Source organism: Anopheles gambiae, chromosome 3 (genome assembly GCF_943734735.2).
Source record: "Anopheles gambiae chromosome 3, idAnoGambNW_F1_1, whole genome shotgun sequence".
NCBI lineage: Eukaryota > Metazoa > Arthropoda > Insecta > Diptera > Culicidae > Anopheles > Anopheles gambiae.
This window is the reverse complement of record NC_064602.1, coordinates 44,308,370-44,328,577: the sequence shown is the minus strand read 5'-3', so window position 1 is coordinate 44,328,577 and position 20,208 is coordinate 44,308,370. Positions and strand designations below refer to the sequence as shown.

At 40.8% G+C, this 20,208-nt stretch overlaps 2 protein-coding genes and 1 long non-coding RNA gene across 8 annotated transcripts; 1 reads left to right on the top strand and 2 right to left on the bottom strand.

The window, feature by feature from the left end:
* Window positions 1–10,082: 10,082 nt before the first annotated feature.
* LOC1279305 (chromatin complexes subunit BAP18) lies at window positions 10,083–11,458 on the bottom strand. Of its 2 annotated transcripts, XM_319006.5 has the most exons (4): window positions 11,332–11,458; window positions 11,172–11,263; window positions 10,971–11,072; window positions 10,083–10,848 (listed from the first exon to the last, which is right to left on the bottom strand). In XM_319006.5, exons 1-4 carry the CDS (start codon window positions 11,347–11,349, stop codon window positions 10,470–10,472), a joined length of 591 nt encoding a protein of 196 aa, XP_319006.4. In that variant the 5' UTR covers window positions 11,350–11,458; the 3' UTR covers window positions 10,083–10,469. The 2 variants fall into 2 exon arrangements, with proteins under 2 accessions (XP_319006.4, XP_061516233.1); XM_061660249.1 differs by lacking the exon at window positions 10,971–11,072.
* LOC4578175 (uncharacterized) lies at window positions 11,449–19,655 on the bottom strand. 5 transcript variants are annotated; one of them, XM_061660245.1, is made up of 3 exons: window positions 18,794–19,512; window positions 18,258–18,689; window positions 11,449–11,466 (listed from the first exon to the last, which is right to left on the bottom strand). In XM_061660245.1, exons 1-3 carry the CDS (start codon window positions 19,325–19,327, stop codon window positions 11,464–11,466), a joined length of 969 nt encoding a protein of 322 aa, XP_061516229.1. In that variant the 5' UTR covers window positions 19,328–19,512; the 3' UTR covers window positions 11,449–11,463. The 5 variants fall into 5 exon arrangements, 4 of the variants coding, with proteins under 4 accessions (XP_061516229.1, XP_061516225.1, XP_061516226.1 ...); XM_061660241.1 differs by lacking the exon at window positions 11,449–11,466 and adding an exon at window positions 16,711–17,388 and having other exon boundaries at window positions 18,794–19,515; XM_061660242.1 differs by lacking the exon at window positions 11,449–11,466 and adding an exon at window positions 16,711–17,388 and having other exon boundaries at window positions 18,263–18,689.
* Window positions 16,415–16,939, top strand: LOC133393782 (uncharacterized). Its single transcript, XR_009766386.1, has 2 exons — window positions 16,415–16,682; window positions 16,752–16,939. It is a non-coding gene; the product is annotated as an uncharacterized LOC133393782 (long non-coding RNA).
* Window positions 19,656–20,208: the final 553 nt, after the last annotated feature.

Sequence of the window (20,208 nt, the reverse complement as noted above, 5' to 3'; positions counted from 1 at the left end):
GGGCAAAACGGCTTTAAAGCCGGAGTCCGGTTTCAAACCAACGACACCGTACCAACAGGCTCCTGAGCCGGGTATAACACAGTGCACCAAAATCATTAATTTACAATGAATTTTCAAACGGGAAGTTAAATACTAAAAGTGAGACTTGGTGTAATATCTCGGCCGGTAGTGCCCGGAACCGTTCGGGCTCTAGAATATACTGTCAGCTGTCTTACATTTGAGGATTCGGATGTCGTACAAAATTTTATAAGTGAATCGTGACCAGCGAATGCTACACGATGTATGTCTTGCCGTCAACACTGCAATTACATCGGGTGTTAGCATGGGCGGATTAAGCACTAAGCAAACTAAGCGGCCGCGTGGGGCCCCGAGTTCTCAAGGGGTCCCAAAAAAAAGGGATCCCTCCCCCGCTCTTAAATAAATTTGCTTCTCAATCCTTCTCTAGTTTAGAATTCCTCTTACAATTTCTCGCTCAACTCTTCAGAAAGGCCTACATTCGTGTGATAGCTTAGGGCCTTCACTCGTGTTAATCCGCAACTGCTTCAACAGCTAGCTTCAACACTCGCGAGAAGATAGATTTTTTTTTTTCACGCTGTCGTCTCCATTGAACAGTTGGTGCGGAGCCGTTAATTCGAAGATGGTTCCATACACCTTGATGTGGAGCCGTTAGTCCGAAGCCGTCCCTGGAGCCATTGCACAATGGGCATTTGCCGGGATGAAATTCAAAAAATCAACTTTGTAATATCGCAATTCCAAATAATAGGTTTTAATACTAAGGGTTAAACTAAGAAAAATACCAAATATGAGCTCTTTATCTTTTCTGGTTCTCTAAAAAAGACCTCTCAAAGTCGAGATTTGTTAAAAAAAACGCACAAAATTTTTCACTTTTTTCGAAAACTTTGAACCTTTGTAACTTTTACAAATATGAACCGATTTTGATAAGTTTAGTCATTTCAAAAAGGATATTTAGTAAGCTTTATAAATACATTAAAGATTTTGAGGTTATTTAATTTTATGCAAAAAACTGAAGAAACTTCCTAAAATTTTTCATCATTTTAATTTTTGACTTGATGCCATTATGAAAGTGGCGTAGAGTGGCGTTGTCTCATATATGTCACATAATAGTGTAATATATATACTATCAATCTGTGAAGAAATATTCTGCGAAAGTTTGCGAACGCGAATTTTATTGAAGTTTTTTCACATCAACTTTTTCTTAAAACAGACACATGCGTAACTAGGCGGCTCCATAGAAGCCTAGTGTAGCGTATTTAGTGTATTATACAAAACTATATTCTACGTGATTTTGATCACCTTTAATTTCCATTACGAAGCTGTGTATCTTAGTTTCAGCTCATGTGCTTATCTAATATGTAAATTTCTATTCCAACCTAACTTTGTTATTAAATATAATGAAGTAAATCAGAACCAAATACCTTTTGTTCCTACTCCAGATTATAGATGGAGATTATAGATAGGATGTAAGGAAAATAATTCTAAAATTATACGCATAACTGGAAAACATTATGAATGCACCAGCATCTATTGGCGTTTTGGGAGAAAAAACTCCCAAAAGTCATTACAAACTAAATATAAGGATAGAGGGGAGTATGCTACAAAGAATATTTTGCAAGAAAAAAAATGCATCCAGAAGGACATTTTGTATAATGAGCTGTATTCCTCTGATTCGTTAACCAGTTCAATATCAGTAGCTACACGCACTAAAACAAAGACAGAGTTTAACTTTACAAATGAAGTAAATACTGTGTTTGTAGCTATCGTGCAATTTTGATTATTTCAGATAGTTGTAAAACCAAGAAGGATTTTTAGTTTTATTACCCCTTCTGAAGGCAGTACAGCACTTGGAAAGGTATTGGATGAATATTCAAAGACAAACAATATGTGCTGCTTTTCATTACGAATTTGGGAAGTACTTTATTTCAATGTACCTGCTCTATCTAATTATTTAAATGCCTTTATTCATGTCTTTAGAAATGTGAACTAGACGTCAGGAGCTTGTAATAGCATCCACCTAAGTGGTGTATGTAAATTTTTAATATTTTTACTACCAATGAGTAAAAGTGATGAAAATTATCTATAATTGTCCTATACAAAGCAGAAAATATTATCTTATTCAAAATTATTATGTTTTGTTCATATATTATGAAACATTACAGTATATTTTAATAAGGGTTATATTATTAGAAACAACAAATACAAAAAAACACACGAAATTAATAACACTAAGCAAAGATCCCTTAAAACACAATTTTATGTAGCGCCACCTGGTGGTATGGATGCGAACTACCTATAAAATGTTATTTACTATCATAACTCTTTACTACAAACGATAAAAACTAACAATTTCTGCAAAAATAATTTTATCCCGAAATTTGTTCTAAACTGCCCATTGTGCATTGATGCGCTCCGGAATGCCTATCACTAGTAGCGATACAATAAAGTCGCATGCCTTATATTTTCTCCTAACTTCGGACATTATGCTTCCTGAAAAGTTCCCAAGATCACCAATCATAAGATATTTATACTAGATTTACTTAAATTGCAATGATGAACAATTATATCTTTATCGTAATGGTCTACATAATTAATCTACAAATTCATTTAGTTCATTAGGACCTTCCTCCTCGTCTACTTGGCGCAACGTCCTACGTGGACATGTCGGCCTATACAGGCTTTCGAGACTCATTCAGTACCACGAAGCTGGATGGACCTGTATGAGGGGACTGCCCATTTGGACCTGGTAAACTTGAATTACGTTCTGTACTACGCATTACGCAACTCGGCCAATCGGCCAAAAAAGGCAAGCTGTGTAGCCATTGTAAGCTAACGAAGACTGTCATTAAGTAGTCGTTATAAATTTTACGTCTTTGGTTTTCCGAGATTTTTAAAGACCGATCTGAGCAAAACAAAAGTATCCTCAACGGTATAATAATACAGTTTTCCGTGAATTAGTTTACGGAACTGCTCGGGAAGCCATAGATCAGAAAATCAGAAGATTAAATTGATGTTACATTTAAAAAAATGTCTAACTTGCAAATATCTTGATTTACCGGTTCTAAAGCTAGTCTGAAAGCTGTCTATTCTATAGATAATCTTTCTGGGTATTAATTTGATTTCTAACATGAAAGGTTATCTTTATACTTTGTCCATTATATTCAGTGTTCTTTGTCCATTAGCTAAAGTGTACAAAAACGCCTTAATTTGAAGTCAAACTCAATGTGCCACATTTGTGGTCATAATGACCTGCTCGTGCTTATGCTTATTTCACGAACAAACAGGGCATATAGGCTCCTCAGGCTACATATGAGGCTACAATGAAAAAGGTCTATTTTGATCAATCGTTCTTTACAAGAATGTATACGAGCAGGAGTCAAAAGGAAATAGTGGTAAATTGTCCTATGCCATACACTCGGGCCGTTGATTCAATTGACTACTGGAATGAAAATATAACTTTTACAAAGAGTACAAGCAGAATCCCACTGAGACAGCACAGCAATGACTGATAGCAAACATAAAACCACTGATAGTGTGCAAGAGGAAATTGACACACTTTTGCAATTCCAAAAACATCTTGGATCATGATGACTTAAGGTGAATGTAAAATTACCCAGCAAGATACTGGTTCTTGCCCATGCCATATATACCCATGCTCCTTCCTTCTCATGCGCACACTGCAGAGAGGGGGTGTGAACCTGCAGCTGAAGGATACGCCCGCGTTGAAGGCTACACCGATACACCGGGTTCAGTGGAGAGGATGGTCCGATTCAAGTACTTCAACGCGGTGGTCTATTCTCTTTGTCATCGGAAAGCGCCTGTTCTCTTCCAATGGGGGATGTACTGACACAGTGAACTTGCCCATGAACAGGGTGCATGGAAGCTTGAGCTATCCAAGGCGTTCATCGACCGACACAACCGACCGACCGACCGACCGACCGACCGACCGACTGACTGACTTTGATACTGCTGCTAACTCAAACGTGTAGGATGAAGATCGTGCAAGAAAGCGACTCGGATCGACGACCGGCGCCAATGACAAACCCAGCCCCCGTTCAAGGACTTCTTTCGATTGGCAACCCTCCTCCAACGTTCCGGAAGATCCCGCCAACGCGACAGAGTGAAAAAGAGATGCCAATGTGTGTGTCTTTCTCTGGGTGATTCGGCAACCCACTTGCTAGTCGGCTACCTTGGCGCTGGTCATTACACCCCGTTTCCGCACTCATCGTCATCGGGAAGCGATGATGGAATCGAGTCGCGTACATGCCCCTCCCGCCTGGTGCACACCCGAAACCGGAACCTAACCTTCGGGCGTCACAATGCACCAACCTGCCCCAGCACGCGCGCACACGCCCGCCGTATGTGTGTGTGTCTTTTAATGGGATGGGGGTCCGGTCCGCTTGTATCTTCCGACGTTTCTGCGTGAGCGAGGATGTGCACACGAAGGCTTCCCCCACCTCTTTCTTCTTCTACTGCCGGCTGAGCGGTGAGTTCGATTTCAGCGAACGTGAACGACCTAGAAACGGGCGCACACCTCGCGTATAGATAACCGCGAGTGACTTTTGCGCAAGTCAATCTCCCCGAGGACCGGACCCCAAAAGAAGGCCAACCCGCAAATCCCCGTACCCTCCTCTTTCCCGTGAACCGATATAACGTGAAGGCCATGAATTTGGGTGAACCCGGCCCCGGCTTAGCACGGTGTCGGTGATTTCGCGCGATTTTGCGTCTCGTGCAGGGGAAAATAGGGGAGTAGATTATTATTGCTAAGTAGCATAAGAGAGGTTGGAAAGGAAGAACACAACATTCGGACACAATCACGAGGCTTGCGGGGCAGATAAGATTGGTCCCCTGGCGCACGGAACTGACAATGTCTGCCGACAAGGCTGTTGCTGCTGCTGCTGCTGCTCCCAGTTTTGGTGGCATTGGGCCGGCCAATGGTCTAGCAGTAGGGCAGTGGCTTACGCGTGCTTATCAGCACGCGCCGGTGCGGACCGGCGGATGACACTGAGCAAACTAGGGGAGGCGAGATTTGAGAAATTACCTTTACCAGCTCACGGGGCACGTGCATGGTCACTTGCGCTTGTAGGGGAACTGGGGGTAGTTTCGACACCTTAAGGTTTTCCGCTGATTGCAATACTTTTGCCAATGTAACCTTATTAGCAGACATCGAAAGAGCTTTTTTGATTCATTATATCCAATCTTATGAGAAATTACGGTTCCCGGATTGATTTTGATAACATTTTGATATAAAAAACGTGTTTTTTGTTGCATCAAGACTGCAGTGCGGGTAAGATCGACACCATGATGGAGGGATTTTGACACATTGGTTATAACTTAAAAAAAAAACTCGGATGTCCGATTGTTTTTCATTGAAGTTCAACAAAGTATTTCGTACCAATTTTAAGAAAAATTGACATTAAAACATTAGTGAAACATGCGAAAGAAATGAAGTTACAAGCAAGAGCAAAAATTTCATTACGAATACCATGGGACCGGGCTCCACATAGTAGAAGCTGCAGAGATAGCATCTGGTTTACGGAATGAATTTCTTCAGTTAAGCCTAAACCGGCCTAAAATAAGCCTAAAATACGTGCTAAGCCGTAATAATATTAATTTTAAAATTCCTAAAACCAAATTTTAAATTCATTATTTGTGTCCGAGTTTGGCAGACGTTCTATGTGATAATGTTAGCAAAATTCCATAATTATAAGCTGCTTGGTTTGTGGACATCTCGGGTCTTGTAGCTTCTAAGGTATTTTAATTGAGTCCAGCGTTTACCGCATATAGTTACGGGACATCTGTAGAATATAAAGGCTCTTTCAGATTACGATATAGATTAAACGTTAACATACTACAAATAAGCATTTAACTGTTACCAAGTGTGGAGTCGATTTTACCCCAATAGGCCACAATAGTTTTGGTGACATTTTATACTATATAGTCAGTGATCAGTGAAATGTGACTCAAATATTTGAAACAGTTGACATAAATAATGTGTACTAGTTTTTTTTCTTCAAAAACTTCTATAAACACAAAAACGGCAAGGTGTCGAACTTACCCGCAGTGTCGAACTAACCCTGACTTCCCCTACCTTTTTTGCCAGCGTAATACGCGGTGGTGATCGAAGCCCGATCAACAACAATGGCCCTTGGATGAGGGTGCTAAACACTATGGACAACAAAACCGTGTTGTGGAGGTTGTATGTATGTGGAACTTCCCTTCGATGCCCAGTAAAAACGGTAGAATCGGGCCCCGCAGAGCCCATTTCTTAGTTGCGTAGTAGCCCGGGGAGGCGTAGTGTGTACGAGCGCGATAAGCAATCCAAGCAATCCGGAGGGGTTATTTTTAGAAACTGTTGTGTTGTGCCTAGCTATGCCGTTGCCGTTGTTGCTTGGAGATTTGGTCACTACAGCTTGTTGCTTACTTCGAAGGGAGATGTTTGCGAAGCGGAAATAAAGTGGGAAATTTTGGACCATTTTAAATCCCACCTTGGAAACTTTCCTTTCCATCGGACAAACAACCGACAGACCCCCCAGCACACCGCAACCGCAAGAAGCCGGGCCCGCTCGGGCCACGGTGCGCGGTAACTGCCAGTCGATGGACGACCTTCGTCTGCTGAGACCTTGCGCCCGAAGTTTGTGCCGCGATGTGCCGACGTGCGCCACTCCACGATGCCCACGCGTTCGTTCATCCATGCGCGCACACTGCACCAAAATAAAGAGGAAGAAAGGAAACAAAAAAAACATCGATACTCAACCCCCCAATTGGAAAGAGCGCGCGCTCCCACTACCCGCAACCCCTGTCACACGGATTGACACTACTTCCGCTAGACAACACACAAACCGCGCGACGCAACCGGTTCCAAAGATGACGCGCTGCTACACCCCACCCTCCGTTGATCTACATAATGGCGGGCGCTTCGAGCGCGAACTGGCGCGAACCGGTTACGACGCTGCCTACCCACACACACACATACACACACCAGTCGCAAGCTGTCGACTGTCAGGGCGGGGTGCAAACACCCATTGCCGCATCAATTGCATCCACTCGAACCTACCCTGCCGGTCCCACTGTGTGCGAACTATTTACGAAAACAACAACCCCCAGCTCCCTCCACACTCTTCCACACCCCATTGCGGGACGATGCCGACGCGTAAAAACCACCCCGCGATGCAAAAGACCATGAAGAAAATCGAATTAAGCCTGGCGCGGGTGATGTGCGGCATGTGCTGGTGTCTGTGTGTTTGTGTGCGTGTGTGTGGGGTCGCACAAATTGATAGCACGGAACAAAAATAAACGACTCCGTCGTACCGTCCCCTTCCATACCCTACCGGTGTTCCCCACCGGAGGGGAGGGGTTGTTGTGAGCCGGTTCGGCGAACCAGTGCGAACCGGTTCGGTGTTTTTAAATCGTCTTCATGTTTGCGGCGCGTTAGCCCACTTCCTCCACCGGCGTGAGAGTGTTTTTCTTGCGTGTTACTTTTTTATTTTTTTTTTGTTGGATTTGTTTTGTTTTGTTTTCGTTGTTGTCTGCTTTGTTGATCCAGCACCCGCGCACACACACACACACACGTCTACGGGAAGAGGGAAGACTTTGTATTTGCTGTACACTGGTTTCGCCGGGGGATTTGTTATGGGGGTGGTAGCAAAGAGTGCGATTAAGTATTTGCGTAGCTGCAGTGCCTTGGAAGCATTTTTTCGGAATTGTGGATTTTATATGTTTATAAAAGATTTCTTTCAATTGCTTACAAAATGGAGACGCATTGAGAATCTGTTTTAAAATAGTTACTTCTCCAATTATAATTTTACCTTTCTTTCTATGAAACAGATTAGTGTTTCTACTTCCAGGCTACTTAGATTAGGGTACATGTCTACTCTGAATCGTTACGGCGCATTTTTCAAACAACTGCCGCGAGGAATGGTTCATTGACCAGTGTGGTTGTGGAATCAGTTGCTGGATCGAAGTAGGTGCTGTATCTGTTCCTGAACCGGGACAAGTGCGCAATCCGTTCCATGATTCATACAAATTAAGAGTTACAATTTTTGGGCCGGAGTAGAAACGGGAGAAGTTTACGGACAACCATTGGTTCGGGAGCAATTCCAGGAATGATATAAATAAGTTGTTCCAGAAACGTTATAGATACAAGGGATATGTTCCAGAACCGGTATGATTTCGCGATCAGTTCCAGGACATATATGTGATTCGGGATAGTTTCAGAACCGGTTAGGGTCCAGTACCCCGATATTCAGTTATTATTGTTTTATATCTTTGCTGGCACTCTGGGGTTCCATTAGATACATCGGAAATCATTTACCTAGAAGTCGGAGCTAATAAACTAGTTTACAGTATATTCTGAATAAAGAGCTGTGTAACCCGATCGTTTATATTGAATAAAAAAGGAATTAAGGGATACATTCACAGGTTCCTGTCATCTATATTGTACTGAATTGTATTTTTAAAGATGTAAAGATGCATGTACATGGAGATACACTTAACTTTCATTACCAAAGGCGTCATCCATCAAATACGTAACGCTGATAGGGGAGGAGGGAGGGGGTGTCGTCAAACGCTACGTTTTCTCACATGGGGGGGGGGGGGGAGAATTAAACTTGTATTACGAAGGCAAAATGAAACGTTTGATTATTTTTTTTGTATTAACAAATGAGCAATAACAAACGATGATCAACCCTAGTGTCAATGACTGCATACCTCGGTGATTTTTGCAATTTTTATTTCTCATTGTCTTTTGATATATAAGTCGTACACACTTGAAATTCATGGAATACCTGGAGAAATATGTTTTACACTACTTTTTAAATATTTGTTAACTTTTTTTTTCTTCGATTTGTGCTCTTTACATCTACGACCGTCTACCCGTGTAAGACCATACATTTTGTATTGTAGATTGCAGTTTTTCGGATTCAAAAGGTAATATACTTTTAACTTTTTATTCATCTTCTTCTTCTTTGGCTCAACAACCGTTGTCGGTCAAGGCCCGCCTGAACCTCTTACGGGCTTGGCTTTCAATGACTAATTGATTCCCCCTTATAGCAAGATAATCAGTCCTACGGTATGGCGGCACGGTCCATTCGGTGCTTGAACCCATGACGGGCATGTTGTTAAGTCGTACGAGTTGACGACTGTACGACCAGACCGGCCCAATTTTGGCCGTATAGTTCATTCAATATTCATTTAAAGTAATATTAAATTACTATAAACTCAGAAATAGCAAAAATATTATTTATAAGACACTTATCAACGATATCTTGGGTCTTGGATCTTGGGTCAAAGGTCAGCAACGACTATAGCATGGTAGCAAAGTTGGGCGCAAGGATGCTAGCTGCCAACCGGTGATTCTACAGCCTGAAAAATCAGTTTACCTCAAAGAACCTGTCGCGACGGACGAAGCTGGGACTATATAGTACTTATATCGTACCGGTACGCCTCTGAAACATGGATACTGTCCAAATCTGACGAAACCCTCCTAGCTGCGTTCGAGAGGAAAATGCTCAGAAGGATACTTGGTCCCGTATGTGTGGAAGGACAATGGAGGAGCCGCTATAATGACGAGCTATACGAGAAGTACGGCGACCTCACTGTCGTACAGCGTATCAAGCTCGCACAGGCTCCGGTGGGGGCTGGCCATGTTGTACGCATGGAAACGGACAACCCAGCCCATAAAGTCTTTTTAGGCCGTCCACAAGGACAACGGAGGTGTGGTAGACCCAAACTGTGTTGGCAAAATGGCGTGGAGGCGTTCGCCATTAAGGCCGCAATAACGGACTGGCAGACGAAGGAGTGGTTTCGGAAAATCCTAAGGCCGGCCAAGACCACAAAGCCGCCGGTTGTAGCGCCGGAGAAGTAAGTATGGAAGTAAAGATAAATGTACGTGTAGATAAACTTAACTTTTATTATCAAATGCGCTTCCTTGCGTTCAATAACGCGCAGTATACAATTAAAGGAAACAGACAAACTAAAGCCTCTTTGAAACTGACATTTTTAATGCAATAAGAACGGCCGTACAGCTTTGGAGCCAAATATGATTCGATGAAAAAAAAACAGTAAAATACGAGACGAGAGGCATCAGTGACTCGATGCACACATTTATTTATACAAAAGACAATGCGACCACCACATCTTGGGCCCTTGCGAATGAACACCGCACATATTAAAACTGAAACACACAAACACACATGAACTTCTTTCCCAACCATTGACACAACCAATATGTACGACTTGTTCGTTCGGGAGATCGTTTTAAAGTCATAGAGTTGGCCACCGAGGAATCTACTGCATGAAGGGAGGGAAGATTGGTTTCAATTTAGGCTACCCATATACCCATTGCATCGTTACACTACTTTCAGAGAACATACCGCACGCGCGCGCGAAATAGTATTGCCGGTTAACATCCAGTACTAATCCTTCGGTTCGCTGTAGTAAAAATCATCCTCGTTTCACCCGGCCACTTCTTCGGTGCCCGGTTCGAACTCGAGCTTCATTTCGCTGGAAGCCATTCCCTCCACGTCTGCCTCGTGTTCCTGCGTGTTTAGCCGGTTCAGCGTCATCGAAATGTCGGCCGGTTGGCAAAGCAACCCGCTCGACTCGGTATTATCGTCCTTTATGACCGATTCGATCACCATCGGATGTGCAATTACGGTAGAGGAAGGAACTCCCTCCTCGTAGTGTGCAGAGGACGTAACAATGATTTGCTGCTGCTGCTGCGCTTGTTGCTGCAGATGATGTGACTGTGTGGAAGTGGGTTGCGTTAGCTGCCTGACCGGTAGGCCAGCATCTTCGAACGCTTTCTTCTTGAGCGTGTGCCGGATTTGCGATCTAAAAAATGGTGAAGCATATGTGCGCTGAGTTAATGTGACTGTTCCAACACACACCTTGCCAGCAGTCGGAACAGATGAAGAAACGATCATGCCACCAAAACCGGAAAGCGACACACTTACACCGTACGGCCTTTGATGCGCTGACTGATTTTGCTCAAATCCTCACTGAACCGTGTGACTGCGGACCGAAGCATCTCTATTTCTTCATCTGTCCATTTGCTCCTTGAGTGAATGGTAGGGGTTTTAAAATTGGGCCACTTTAATACAATTTCACACATTTTCTTATCATGCAAGCGCTCGCACGCTGCGAGATCTGCTTACCCGGTTGGAGAATCGGACGAAGGGTGCAGTTGCATCGTTAGCTCTCCCAGGCTGTTGAATGCAGCACCGGCAGCGGTAAAAATCTCCCCTACCTAAGAACGAGCAGAAAGCGTGAGTTTCACTGTGAGCCGGTAAAGGAATGTGCACTGTCGTCGCTTACCTTAGTGGCAGAATTCATTCTTAAACCTATTTTATGATGGTTTTTGGGCAGAATGTTGATGCAGCACGGAATAGACTCGTTTGTAAACAACGAGCTGTGCCAAGTCAAATGTCAATTGAAACTGAATGGCCTCTACTGTTTGTGTCAAATCGTTGTAAAAATACGGTTAAAAACAGGGTGACCATAATGTTTACAAATGAGATTACATCAACAATAATTAAGGGCGGTGGCAACGCTGATCGGATGCGATTTTATCGGACAAAATTTATATGGGATTTGACTGATAACGTCGGACGTACGATTTCGTCGTCCGACGTTATCTGTCAGATCCCATATAAAAATTTGACAGGCCGACCGATAAAATCGCATGCGAAAAAGCGTTGCCACCGCCCTTAGTGGTCGTTTAGTGGATTTGTGGCACTTGGGTACTACGTATGTGTTGCTAAGAACAAAGCGAACCGTTCCTATGGAAATTCATTTCACCCATTCTGTCAAAAGGAGCTTTTTTTGATTCCGAAATTAGTTGTCAATCCAGGTCAAACCGTTGGTCAAAGTGGTCGAGTTACTTTATAGTCAAAACCGTTTTTTTACATTCCGTATACAGGCGGTCCCCGAGATACACGGTATCTCTTATACGCGGATTCGGAGATACGCGGTTTACTAAATTTGACAGTTCTTTGAGCAAATTGTACTGATTTGACACATCAATTGCAAATTGCCAAATAATTTCCGTTTTGATCGAATGTTCAAAACTATTTCAAAAGGTTTAGAACAGTTATATTCAGTCAGAATCATATGAAATAATTCATAAAGTAACTAAAACCGCCCCCTACTTGCAAAATTACACGAAAATTTGTGATATTTTAGCTGGAAATCACGAGATTCGACTTACGCGGAAATTCGAGATACGCGGTATTTTGCGGCCGTTTTCGGTCCCCATTAACCGTGTATCTAGGGGACCGCCTGTATATTTTATATAAAAGATCGGAGAAATAAATATCTATACAAACGAAAATATCTACAGCGTTTCAATTCCCTTCTTGGGACCCTTTCCTTTTTTTTTCATTTAAATCAATAAAAGATAATTACATTAAGTGGGAAAAGAAATTAAAAGTGAAGTGTTTCCGCGTAGGAGATGGTGGTCGACGACCCGGGAGGAGGTAGGACCTTCGGGTCTTACTTCGGCATTTTGGGAGACACAACAATAAAAAACACAAAAAAAAGAAGGAAAATGAGAGGTGAGAGAATAAATATAAACTTTAACGAATCGGAAAAAACAGAGGAGGTGTTCATGGTTGTGGAGAGTGATACTAAGGGAAAAAGTTTAGCAAACTACAATCCCTTTCTGTTCGTAAAGGCGACGGAGATGGCGATTGGAGGAAAACCATTACAAACCACCATACTGAGAGACGGCAAAATGCTCATGAGAATGAGAAATCACAAAGAAGCCAAGAAATTATATAATATAAATCTAAACCACGGTGATAACTGTATAAAAGTGAAGGTGTACGAGCACAAAACTTTAAACACGAGTAAGGGAGTAATCCGTTGTGATGCCTGTACGTTTTTGACTGAACAGGAGTTATTGGAAGGTTTACAACAAAATGTTACAGAGGTTTACACTATGAAGAGGAGAGGACAAAATGGTGAAATGTACAACACGAGAACGGCCATTCTGACATTTAAAACTACAGTGCTTCCCAGAAAAGTGGATATAGGATATTTTTCAGAACGAGTAGAAGTTTTCATCCCTAACCCAATGAGATGTATGAAATGTATGCGTTTTGGCCATACTAAAAAATATTGTAGTAGGGAAAAAAACATGTGTAAAATGCGGAGATTTATATCATGAAGTCTGCAACAACCCATTAAAAGGCACAGCATGTGGTGAAAACCATTCATCACTTGATAAAGAGTGCCCAATTTGGAACGATGAAGTTGAAATAAAAAAAATACAAACGGAAAAAAGAATCACGATCAGAGAAGCCCGCAGAATAAGAAGAGAAGTAGCGCCAATAGTACCTCGAAACTACACCACAATCAATTATTCAAAAATATTATCCGACAATACTTCAAAACCCATAACCACGGAAAAAAGGAGATTAGATGTAACTATTGAAGAAGATAACATTGCAAAAAAAATAAACGAAAACAACCGCCTTAATATTCAAAACAAAACAACTCACACAGATGAAACAGAAGAAATCACCGATGAACTTAATAAAAATTTAAATCAAAATACACAAAAAGTAAACGAAATAAACACAGAACACAACGATACTCTAATATACCTTAGCGACACAGATATTCAAAGAACAGAAGAAACAGGTAGGGAAATATCCCCTTAATAATATAAATTAGCAAAGTATACACATAAATTAAACAAAAAACAAATTAAATGTACAAACTAAATATAATTCAAGCAAACATCCAAAGCATTAAAAAAAATAGGGAAGAATTAATTCATATTCTAAAAGAGAACAATTACGACATTGCTTGTCTACAAGAAACATGGCTAAAAAACGAAAAAAAATGACGATAAAAGGATACAACATGATACGCACCGACCGAAGTGATGGTTACGGAGGTACGTGCATTATATAAAAAAAAAAAAACAAATAAATTTCAAAAAATTAACACTAACAGACGAAACAGAAGAAAACATTCAAACAACAGCAATATTACTACTTTCCACAAATACTATTCTGGTATCAATATATATCGCCCCCCAAACCCCCACAATAACACTAAAAAACACTATAACAAAAATACTCCACTACACTCGCAACCACAAAAAAATCATAATAGCAGGTGATTTTAACTCCCATCACACCTTTTGGGGTGATTCACAATCAGACAGAAAAGGAGAAATAATAATTGAACAAATAAATGGATCAAACCTAATTATTCTAAAAAATAATAAATATACTTGCATTCCCACCGACAACAACAAACGACAGACATCAATCGATTTAACAATAATATCGAAACACATATACTCTTACACACATAAAATAATAAAAGATAACCACATAGGAGCTAGCAACCACAAAATAATTGAAATTACAATAAATAACCATAACGCATTGCCTAAGGACATAACGATCATAAATAAAAAGAAAGTTAACAAACTTTTAAAGGAAATCAAACAAGACGAGATAAAAAACATTAAACAATTCACAAAAAGGGCTACAAAAATAATCAACAACAGCAAACACAAAATCCATTTTACCCTTAAATCATGGTGGAGCAAGGAGATCAAAGAGGCTTATGAAAAAAAAACAAAGCAAGAAAAATATTTAATGAAACCAGAAGTATAGAAAATGCGATATAATTTAGAAAAGCCACGGCGATCTTTAGATTAAACAGTAAAATGGCAAGAGAAAAACAAACAGAAATATCCATGGATAAGATTAACACAAACACAAATAATACTGAGCTTTGGAAACTTTTTGGAAAAATAACTTATAATAACACAAATCCAAAAGAATCTAACATAATTCACAACGAAGAGAATAGCGCAAAAAAAAATCATGAATATAAATTTCATCAAAAACAAAAACTCCAAATTCAGAAATGAAATTGACCCAAACTTTACCGCTGAAGATGACTGAACTGAACATTGAAATATGGAATCAAATTCTAAACAAGAAAAAAACACTACTCCAAGCATCGATAAGATAACATGAAATGCTAAAAAATATAAATGACTATACTAGAAACACAATCATTGCCGATGGAAATAAAATGTGGCAAGAAGGAAAAATAACCAAAGAACTAAAAACAATAAAAATTATTGCCATCCCAAAATCAAACAAAGATACAAATGATCCAAACAATTATAGACCAATAGCACTAATACCGACAATAACAAAAATCTTAAATACCGCGGTACTCCTAAAACTAGACAAACACATAGAACAGGGGCCTCCAAACTTTTCAGCTCGCGGGCCGCATTGCTTCAAAAATAACTATGTTGAGGGCCATTTGACGCTACCTTTAACTGATGAGTGAACGTTTAAATCTCGTTTTTATAATAAAATACCAACGATACTTGTACAGTTTCGTGTTACTAAAGCTTGATTTTTGTCTAAGAAAAGTAAAAAATACATTTTAATTTTAAAAATTCATAATAACGTAGTATTTATATTAACTTTGGCAAAGCCATCGTGGGCCGCATTATAAGCTCTTGAGGGCCGCATGCGGCCCGCGGGCCGTAGTTTGGAGACCCCTGACATAGAAGAAAACGACACACTACCAGAACAATCGTTTGGTTTTAGGAAAAAAAGAACAATCAATCAATGCATCAACTATCTCAACAACCACATTAAACACAACCAAAGAAAAAACCAAATATGTGGAGCAGTATTCTTAGATTTAGAACAGGCCTACAACCATGTACGTACAAAAACACTTATAAAAATAATGAGCATATCCAACATCCCCCCACAAATCATAATATGGACTTACGCCTTCCTAAGAAACAGAAATATACAATTAACCAGTAATAACAACTCACAAAATATGCTAATAACGGATGGCCTACCACAAGGAGATGTCATGTCATGTACACTATTTAATATATACACCAAAGAAATACACAAAACCATACACGAAACACACCCATGTAACACAATCATACAATATGCAGACGACTTTTTCATCCTCAGCAATGGAAAAAATGAACGGGAATTACAAATAAATCTACAAAAGGCACTAAACGCTTTTACCAAAAATGTGGAATCCCTAAAACTAACCATAAATATAACAAAAACTAAATACATTATCTTTGGAAAAAAGACAACAATTTACGCTTAACAATTAGGAACACAAATATAGAAAATACAAAGCTATACAAATATTTTGGTACCATAATAAATAATCAATTAAACTTCCAAAAACATGTAGAACACTTGAGAAATAAAGCCACTAATCGCCTAAATCTTCTAAAAATAGTATGCGCCAGACACAACAATTTAAATCCGGAAAAAAGTCTTAATATATACAGAGCCACCATCAGAAACATCTTACCACGCGGCTACATGTGGTGAAATATATAGCGAAATGAACTATTTGACAGGCGAAATATCTGACAGGTACAGCTAAAGGGTTGGGGGAGACACAACACCCACCTTCGAAATTCTATTAAAAATAATATCTTCTTATGCAGAACATTCCCTAATTGGAAGAAATTGTGAACTGTATATTTCACCTCATGTAGCCGCGCGGTTAAATTTTAAAACTATTTCCTTGTCCCTCAAACGTAGCACCATCTGTCATAGGTCATCCCTGACATTGTATAAACTCCCCAAGATCTATTGAATAGTCTTGTAACCGGGCCAATTTAACTAGTAAATACAAATACATTGAGACGTGATATGTGTAACTCGGTCTGATGAATTCTTTTGATGTGTTTTCAGTTCTTACAACTTCATGACGAGCAGTTACTGTAACTTATTACAGTTCCATTAACAATTCAAATATTCTCAGTACGTTCAGTCCAAATATAAGCATATTTCATGATTTTGGAAGCATTCAGGCATGCCAAGTTTGCTCAGAATGTCATAACAAATAACAAACAATAAAGTAAATTTGTAATACAGCAGCAGTTCCCTTAACAATTCAAATATTATCAGTGCATTCAGTCCTTTTTTAGGCACTGCTAAAGCGTTATTGGACGAATTCCAAACAGCAGTTCGAAAGCTTGTTTCAGTTTGTTTCCCGTAATCTTACTCCTAGCTGTTAACACGTTGGTTATTCGTGTTAATGCACTTAATGCATACGTATTTTTGAAAAACAGTTAAAAAAAAAACGGTAACGTTAACATATTCTTAGTACACAGATTTTCCATGAAAATAAGGCACCGAAACGTCGGCATTGAAATGCGAAGCACATTTAGGTCAAGCGAGGAATTTTCTTTCCTTCCCCAGCTTTGTCGCTGTTTGTGTTGCGCTTTAGCTCGCCGGAAATGATTTGCGATATGTCGTCCATGTTAATAAATCGCAACTGTTCCATCGGTGCGTCAGCAAACATGAGATTGCTTTCAGAACACAGCGCCTAGAAGTTATAGAAAAAATATAATTAAAAAATATATATTCATTCTGTTTACTCCAAACGAAACATTATCCATTCACACTCTCAGAACTCGAGTTCGAATTCGGCTTACGCGCTACACACTGTCGTTTCGTCTAATGATAGGGGTTTGGAATCGTACCGTCACAACCGTCGGAGCTGTTGGAGCCGTTCGGACCAACCTGAAACCATCGGAACCGTTATAACTGACGGGGCTGCGATGGCTTCAGGCAGCTTCGAATGACTGCAACAATATCGCAGGCGGGTTCCGACTATCACTAGTTCCATCTCAGTTTATGTTTACGAGAGTGCGGACTCCGATTGTTAAGGGGGCACAGCGTTTGAAGACACTTTCATACCGGATGGTGTGTGTGTGTACGTAGGTTTGTGGTTTGGGGCGTACAACACGCGTGCTTAGGAGAATGCCGTATCTCCGCATCGCTCCCTGCCTCACAATAAGGGACATCCAAGTAGTCTTCGCTGTTTCGCCTCCCTTAGGAGTCTGACGCATCAATCTCGAGTGAGGACTGTACGTGAGAGGAGTTGAGTATCGACAGGAGCGGAGCAATACCATTTGCCTGCACAGTGACCGTTAGTCGCATGATGCACAATTTGGACAGCTTTGGCATTGAATCTCCATCGGAGTGCGTTCGACTAGAATAGCTATGGATCGGGCAATCAAGTCTCGTCTCGGTCGGTATGCTCTTACTGCGAATATGTATAAAGATTGTTAATGGAAAAGAATTGCAAGAAGAGCTTATTTTTTTCTTTTATAACAATATCTGCTTTGTAATAGTATATTTATAAAATTATTGTATTTGAAATGTTTTGGTTTTGCTATCAACTCAACCTACCTTACAATTGAGCATTCGAACAAAATAATCAACCACATTGCTGTAGAATAATTCGCCCTCGCCGAAGATGAAGCAGTCATAGTCCGGGTTTACCAATTCGAAGGTACTCATGGTGCTGCCCTTGATCGTTTGCATATTGCTGTTGGCGATCGTGATTTTAGCCTTCAGCCCGAGCGCCGTTGCAATCTTGTAACACTTTTCGCGCACCGTTTCATTCTCATTCAGCAGGAGCTGGCGGGCCTCGTCGATTCGTTCCTGGGGCAGCTCGAGGAAAAACGAATGCCTGTCCGCAATGGAAACGCCAAGTTTTTTCTTATTGTCCGATTGGGTGTACTCGCGGTACGTTCTTATCACATTCTCGTTGTTGTCCTCCGCTTCTTCAATAGCCTGATCGAGAGAAAGCACCTGCATGCTGTGCTCCTCAACCGGCATCTATAAAGGTAAATAAAGAGAGTAAGAAAGAGAGAAAAAAAAAAAGAATTATTGAAGGAGAAGCTCCCAAACCGGATACCACGGCCATTTCATGCACAACCTACCGATTGCAGTGTTTTAATCATCTCTTGGCAGGCAATCTGCTTGGCTCCCTTTTTGGTGGAGTGCGCCCCGCGTCGTACAATCTCCCGGATGCGGCACTCGAACTCGAATACCGGCGCATGAGACGGGCCGTAGCTGCGCACCTGCACGATTTCGGGCAACGGGAAATTACGCTGAATGCAGATGTCTCGAACCTGATTGACGCGATCGGTGCCAATCTCTAGGGCCGCCAGCGATCCACGCTCCTCGGCGGCGGTCGCAACCATCTCGTCTTCCTCGCCGGCCGGTAGCTCCAGTGTCAACCGGATCAGTTGCCAGGCGGATTCGTGTTTGGCTTCCTGCTTCGATCTACCAACACCCGTAGCCTGCTTTCCCAGGGCCGTCACCATGTAGGTGAACAGCTTCACATTGACACTGTGGGGTGAACATTCTTCGCCCAGAAACTGATAGATCGGCAGGGTACTTTTCACCTTGAAGCACATCTCCTGCAACATGGTAATGGGCATTTTGCCCTTCAATATGTCCGCCTTGGACATGGGTCTGCCGTTTTATCGTACGATGCTTTATTAGAAGTCTTATAGAGAAATTTGTTTCCGGTAAATCACTTTGCGTTCGTGTGCGTTGAAAGTGCTACAATGTTGCAATTCCGATTGCATCAGCAATATCACAGTATGCGCTTTGTTTACAAAAGACACATTGCTACAGTATCATCACGAGATACGCGGATTCAAAGCAACGCGGTTTTCATACACAAATTGCCTTTTCAATGAAATTTATAGATCATAAGAAATGTGCATAATTTTTACAAAATATTATATGAAATAGTTTATGTTGCGTCCTACTGGAATTTATCTCATGAATTTAATTTTTTAGTTAAAGATCGCGTTTTCCTATAAACGCTGACATCTTCGAAAAAAGTTAACTGCATAACTCGGGAATACACTGTACCATATGGTACGATAATGTTTACACTGTCTCATCCATTACTACACAGTTAAGCACAACATTTAAAATCAACGTTTATGCAATTATTTTAAAATATTTTTAATTATGATAACACAGGAGTAGCGCAACCGTCCTTTCCGTCCTTTCCAACGCGGAAACGTAAAACCGATTATAATGCTGTATGGCTAAACTAATCTGTTAGCCTAAGAACAATTAGTAGCTCCAAGTACCACAAATCCACTAAACGACCACTGAGGGCCTGCGTTTCATCGCGTGTGCTGTTAAATGCTTTTTCGATTCATATTGCGATTATTTGGATGTTTAACAAGAATAGTTTAACGATTATAAAAAAATAAGTTGAGGTTGTTCCTACAAAACAACACACGATTAGCTTGACAGATAACATCGGATGCGGTGTCCGACGAAATCATTTTTTTATTCCGTCGTACGACGAAATCACACATCCGACGTT